Source organism: Platalea leucorodia (assembly GCF_965183815.1).
Source record: "Platalea leucorodia genome assembly, chromosome: 6".
NCBI classification, from domain to species: Eukaryota; Metazoa; Chordata; class Aves; order Pelecaniformes; family Threskiornithidae; genus Platalea; species Platalea leucorodia.
Window position 1 is genome coordinate 32,338,906 of NC_138828.1, and position 7,078 is coordinate 32,345,983.

Below are 7,078 nucleotides of genomic sequence, written 5' to 3' on the forward strand. Positions count from 1 at the left end.
TCTGTCCAGTGTTACTCCCAACTACAGTTGTAGAGCACAGGCAATAAGCCTGAAAGAAAGGGTGCTATTCACCATGTGAATTTAAGCACTTGCTTAACTGGATTTAATCAGATGCTGAAATGACTTGTCAAATCTGAGTCAACTGATGGGAAGGGTCAACAAAAAATTAAAATTATACACGAATTTTCCATATTTCTTTAAAATTATTGCGTCCATCAGGCTGGCAAGTATCAGTGGATGGAATCAACTGATGAACTTAAAACAACACTGATTAACTTTCATGAATCTCCCTGAGCTATTACTAACACAATGAATAGCTCAGTGTTTTAATAAAAGCTCAGAATTGACTTATGCCTCAGATGTTCCTGTAATACATGACTAGGAAGCAGTAAGCTTGTAAGAGCTGTGAAATATAAGGAAAATGGAACCTAATATTGAAATGGATCACTTAAAATATTTTCTTTGCAAAAGTGTGATTTTTTAATTTTCCCTGATTTTTAAATGTGTAGATGGGATTTTTATAAAAGGTTTGTGTCTAACCTAGAAATGGAAAGCATGAAATGAAAGCACTTCATTTATTTTAAACTGCAAATTTTAACACAACTTTGTATGGGCGTACACATTGTCTCAATTTACGCATATTTTGAATTCCAACTACTTCAGACACAGACACATTTATTCCCTGACATTTCTTATCAGAATTTGTGAAGAAGAGGTATCTGAAAGTGCTTCAAGTCAGAGATATTTCTAAGGCACGTGCCTTGCCAGTGCACCCTTATACTTGTACAGTTAAGGTATGCTGTATTTATTTGCAGGTCCCAAAGCATCCTGCACTAAATTTTGAACTCTCTCTGGAGTTAAATGAACAGCAGTTATCTGGTTTATAGACTTGACAAATTCTTCTGGATATCTGCCAACTTTGTAATCTACTTGAACTACAGCTTAAGAACGGTATGAGATCACCAGGGTTTCTGCACAACTTCAAAGCTCCCTAAACTAGAACCGCACAACTCTCAGGCTGAACAAGCGTCGCCAGGCTGTGTGCACAGCTTTGAGGCTCCTTGAAACACAGCCATTTGTTTCAGACAGTTTACAAATTCTATTAGGCATATCTGGAGCGCACGTAAATTCTAATACACATCAGCTATTTTTTGCACTAAAAGGAACTTCAACATTCAGAAGTCTGTGGCATTTAACTATCATTTTACTCTACCAAAACAAATTTTGTTTGGTTGCCATTATATCAAAATTTGTAAATACAAACAATTTTCTAGACCATATTTAACAAAAAGAGGCCCTGGCAGATTGTCCTTGCAGTGAAAGCTGCTACTTATGAAATCCCCTACTAGGAAAAGGTTCTTGTCTAATTAAAATTCAAACTCTCATTAAAAAAATTTCTCCATTAGCTGAAGAACACACGTCAACATTTTAAGACTCCTAATTTCCAGAAGTTTAGATGTAGTTTCTAATCTATTTTAACCTGGAAACAAGTTAGAATCTGAAACATAATGCCTCCAAGACTATCAAGGCACCAGGGATGCTCGTTTTCTTGAGCACACAGCATGTGAACAGACCCAGGTGGACTAGTCAACAGTGGAAAGTGGGTTTTCTCTTACGTAAGTAACTGGGTCACTGTCCAATGTCCCTTTGTCATCCTTAAACATGAACTACATCCTGCGACAGAGTTAAGAAGGGATAACAACGAACCTTCTTGACAGATGCCATAGATGAATCTCCATAGCTTTCTCTCCTGTCAAACAGCGATGACATTATTTTCCCCTCTATTGAACAAATGCTAGTTTATGTTAATCTCTTTTGTTTTTGCATATTTACAAATAATTAAATTCTCAGAACTTCAAGAAATAAATCAGCTTTACTTGAGGAAGATGGAAAATTATTATGAGTCTTCTGAAGGACTGTCAGCAGCAGCCAAATGGTACTACAAAAAAAAAAAAGAGGGTAAAAATGATCTGATTTTATTTACATTTATACCCCAACTATTTTCTTAACTTTTTTGAGGGGGGGGACACGACAGAGTAGAGCTCCTCATTTCTTTCTCCTATTTCTGTCCTCTGTTGTTCTATTCATCCATCTATTATCCCTGTCTTTCCTCTGCTTCTACTATTTCTCTCCCTCCACGCATTTCCCTTAAGGGATTTTTGTTCCCTTCTATTCTTGTTTCTTGTCTTGGTAGCTTTCTCATTTCCATTATTACTGCTTTGCTTCCTTCAGGTTCAGCTGTTCTTTTGCTCTTTCTCTTTCCACTTTTATTTTGACACTACAGAAAGCCAGATGTTCCTCAGAGACTTCTGAAACTACCTCTGAATATTCTGTTCTCAGGAAACATACTTGTGAATGAAGCCTTTAACCTAAAGCTATAGACAAAATTGGTTGGTTTCAGTCTCACATAATAACAAAAGATCACAAATATTGGCCTGAACACAGGAACAGTATTCATTAAGGAAGGTCAGTTAGAACTAACCTAACCTCTCTGGCTGCTTCAGAAGCACACTTTGAGGAACATTACTGAAGCAAAAGAGATGCAGTCTAAAAGCAACTTCCTCTGTGTTTGTGTTTTAAAGACAAGACTTGTCAAAATCAGTCTCATTTTTAGGAAATGCTAATACAACATTTTATACTGGCTTAAATTGGTGTATTCTGCCTGGCTAGAACTAATATGCTGGTGGTGTTAGAAGTCTCATTGTTTTAGCAAAAACTTTAAAAGAACTAAAAATTATCTGTGCAATTGATATATCTCTTTTCCAAGCAGTTTATTAGGTCGACTTGCGTCTCTTGTAAGAAAACTAGCAAAAGAGCTCTCATGATGGAAGACTTTCTTCATTAGCTTTCATTCCTCTCATGTCTGAGGCTACCAATTACATCGTTTAATAAAAAGCAGGCAGGTTTATTCCTATCTTCCCAAAAGCAATATTGCACACAGCCATGCCTGAAACTTCACACCCTCCTGCCTCCTTTATTTCATGAACCAATGTCCTGAAGACAGGCAGTGGGTTGTTACACCCTGCTCTGTGGTTCAGTTTGGATTTGGTGTTTGACAACCACCAGGCTGACCCCAAAAGTTGATACATAGTTGCACATGGTAATTCCTCAGGGAAAATGTGAGAGAAAGTTGAGTATGTTGGGAGGAGAGGGGCAATACAAACCTTTGTTGTGACAACAGTGTAGCTAAATGGACAGTAGTTAAATAAATCCATCTACGTTATAGCCTGCGTACCTTATATATCTTGTCATTGTGCTAGTACTGCTAGGTATTGTAAAAAAAGAGTTTAGCAGGTTGCTTTTGCAGTTTGTTGCCCAACTAAGCACCTAAGTGTGTATTAAGCCTCATCAGAGCAGAGGCTGCCTTCCATTCCCTGCTAACAAAACCAGTACTCCCAAAACGGAAGAATATTTTTTATGAGGTTTCACTATTACAGACTATAACATCGACACTTCAAACAAACTGATACCTGCCATAAAAAAAAAAAAAAAATAAAAAATCTGTATTTGTATTCTACATACAAACTCTCATACGTGGTATTTCTCCACCTTTTGGGGCCAATGGATTACTGTTGAGTGGTCAACACGTAACCAAGTTCCTGATTTTTATTTTATTAATTTATGTCTGTGGAAGAAGTGCAGACTCCTTAAAACAACCTCCACAGGCCACTGCTCTAAAATAGAAAGATTTTCTTGGATACAGTGCGTTTGCATGAGTATACCCGTTGTGTTTTTTGAGGTTAAACACAAGAATTAACTAGGGAAAGGGGCCATTCATTGTGAAACTGAAGCGTTACATTATTAACCGAAAGGTAAAAACCTCTAATTGTTCTAATAAAAACAGAAGTAAAGAATTGGTGGTGCACATGTCATCTCAAGTATTCAAAGTGCTCTGCTGCCAGGAGTACTTAAGGCAACTTGCCTCTCAAAGCCAAAAGTTGAATATTGTTTAAACTGTACTCAGACACAACTTTAAAAACTATAAATGCAAGCAACAAAAATGATAATTTTGGAGAGAATTGATATTAATGAGAGGAAATCACTGTCCTCTAGGAGGAAACAACTGCCACAAGAATGTCTTCAGAGGAATACACACGTGGAACCAGAGTGGCAGCAGATATTTCTATACAGTAAAGATAATGCAGATCCATGTATACATAATAAGTCTTTTTAATGACACAAATCTTTTGATTGGAGTTAGAAAATACCTGCTTGGGCTTCCATTTTATATCATTAGTACACAAACCAGCTAATTCCATACCAGCCTTCATAAATACAGAGCAGACCATATGTTTAACCATAAGACATTACTGCAGTCTCTGCCACAAACGCTTGTTTATTGAGCACGATTTATGGAATGATATACAAGCTATAGGAAGAACAAATTCATCCTTGATTTAATTCTACAGATCTTCAGCTTTTATGCAATGTGTTACCAAAAAAAATACTGTAAGCTAAATGAGGGAAGCTAGTGCACTGATCGTATGAGCTTAAACATAGATCTTAAACATGGGAAGTCATTGTTAGTTTCCAGCCAAGGTGAAACTGATTTCAGTCTTTGCCACTTGCTCCTCGGAGCGACAAGATCTGCTGCAGAGGCTACTTAGAGTTTGCCTTGATTTTAAAGACAGTGGAATCAGGCCCTGATATGCAAAGAAGTGAGGGGGAAAAAAGCTTCCTCTGTATTTTCACAAGCAATCTCTCTGGCCAATTATGGACAGGTGCTGATAGATTCTACAGGAAAATTATTTCAGTCTTCCTGAAAATAACTGTAACTACTCTTACTTATGCAGCAAGCTGTAACAGATTCTCAAACTGTTTACAAACTTGCCTGCAACTGAAGCATCGTCTCATCTACAAAGGAGTGCTGTGCTCATTCTGCACCAGCTTTTCTGAACAACTTTTAGCTGATGCCCTTAAGTTTTTACTTTTGGAAGCCAAAACAGACTTAGCTACAACTAGACTCTGACCAGAACAATGAGATTAATAGTCCTACTTTGTGAATGGAGACACAAAACATGCAAACCAAATCCTGGTGTCTTGTCTTTTCCACCCAGATGAAAAGAGATACCTTCACTACATTGTTATAGTTTTACCTAATTCTCATAAAATCTGGTAGTTATTCCTCATGCCTGACTCTGGCAGCTTCTAATTTGAAGCATTCTCTAAAGGTTCTCCATTGTTTTAAAGGAGTTAAATAAGTATTTATCCTCATTTCACAATCAGAAAAACTAGGCACTGCAACTGTTTCTTGCCATGGAAACTTCTAGTTAAAAGTGAAAGATGTGTGTGATCTGCAAAGAAACTACCGATTTACCTAAGGCCACAGGAAGTGCTGATGTCAAACCCCTGAGCCGAATTCAGGAACTGCCACCTCCTTACCCTGGTAGCGAACCACAGTTCCTTGCCCTCTGGATCTGCAACCTAGATCCCACCACCACATTTGGCAGGCTGGCTGGGTCTTTGGCAGCTCAAGAGGGGCACTCCTTACCCATCTCTGGGATCAACGCTACAGCCAGATTCCTGGGAAATCTGTTTTACGGTGGCTGTTTAATACCAGGAGAGCTGTAGTTTGTGCAAGAGGAAGAGGTGGAGAAGGCCAGAGAAATTCACTGAGCACTTTGTAAAGAAAAATCAAATACTATACTGCCTAGATTCACATGGCATTTGTTGGAAGCTCCATGCAAGTGGCGATCAGTGTGAAACTACTTAATTTACAATCTTAAGATAAAAAAGGCAGAGGTAATATGGCTGCATTTGTAGGCATGAGTAATGCTCTTTCTAAAAGCCAGAGAAATACGAGGATCCTTGTGTCTTCCACAAACAATGAACGGAGATTATAAACTAATCTCCTAAACGTATTACCCCAACTGTCTCCATTATGCAAACAGTAACTGGGAAAGCGCCCTAGGGGTGCCTTATATAACTCCTTGCTCTGAACCTCCCTTCGCACTCGGGGAATTTATCTTTCCTCTAACCCACTTGAATTCAGACCCAGGACCGCGAGTGCCGTGCGGGGAGCACCACGGGGCTGACCGGCCAGGGGCCGGGCTGGGGCAGAGCCGGCAGGCGGGGCCGGCCGGCAGCAGCGCAGCAGCCGCGGAAACTTTGCGCCGCAGGGGCAGGGGCCGGGCAGTGGCCAGGGCAGTGGCCAGGAGGGCTCGGCGGGGCCCCGCTGCCGCCCAGCCCCTGCTCCCGGGCTGAGGCGCGGAGGGGAGGAAGGCGGCCGATGAGGAAGTTGCACCGGTCGCCTCTCCCCGCCCGCCAGAGACGAGCGGGCGGCGGCCTCCGGGGGCAGAGGGGCGGCGGCAGGGGGCTACACAGCGCGGAGCTGGGGCGACTTACCCATGGTGCCGCCGCGGCCTCCTCCTCCTTCTTCCCCTCCTGCTGCTGCTGCTGCTGCTGCCGCCGCCTCTCCGCTGGCGCGGAGGGAGGCGCGGGAGGCGTGTGCGCGGAGCGGGGCGGGCGCGGCAGCGGCAGCGGCGCGGAGCGGAGCCTGCGTGCGGCGCGACTATGAGTCAGGGTAGCACATCCGGGCAAGGCCGCCTGGGAGACACCCCGCCCGCCCGGCGGCACCCTGCCGCCGCCCGCTGCCGCCGCCGGGGAAGGGAGGGCAGCCACGGAGGGAGGAGGCGGTGCGGGGCCGGCGGCAGCGCCCCCGGCTGGGGAGGAGGGAGCGGGGGGGGCGGGTCCCCGCGGGGAGCGGTGGCTCCCGCCCCTCGCCGTGGCCCCGGGCCTCCTTTGTTAGCGGGGCTGGGGTGGGGCTGCCCGCCGGGCCGGGGGCTGGCATGGCGGTGGGGGGGAGAGGGGCGCCGGTCCGACCGTTAGTAACGGCTGCGAGGGCGCGTGGCGTGGTACCCCCTGGCGCTGCGGGCGCCCGAGGCCGTTCCTCTCTTTTCCCGCCGCCCCACACCTGTCCGGGTCCTCCGGGGGGAAGGGGCTGAGGTTTTATCTGCCGGGCGGCGGGAGGGATTTTTCTGCGGTGCTGGCCATCGCTCAGCGTTTCGTGGAAAGCAGCCTCCGTCGGCTGCGGCTTGCGGTCGGCGCTGTTGGCCGGTGAAGGAGAGCGGGGCTGGAG

At 44.2% G+C, this 7,078-nt stretch overlaps 1 protein-coding gene across 2 annotated transcripts in view; it reads right to left on the reverse strand.

The window, feature by feature from the left end:
• Positions 1-6,484, reverse strand: part of RAP1GDS1 (Rap1 GTPase-GDP dissociation stimulator 1) — a 102,726-nt gene extending 96,242 nt beyond the window's left edge. For both annotated transcript variants that reach the window (XM_082316572.1, XM_082316571.1), the window contains exon 1: positions 6,346-6,484. In XM_082316572.1, the coding sequence (XP_082172698.1) occupies positions 6,346-6,349 (4 nt within the window). In that variant the 5' untranslated portion in view covers positions 6,350-6,484. The remainder of the gene's footprint in view (positions 1-6,345) is intronic.
• Positions 6,485-7,078: the final 594 nt, after the last annotated feature.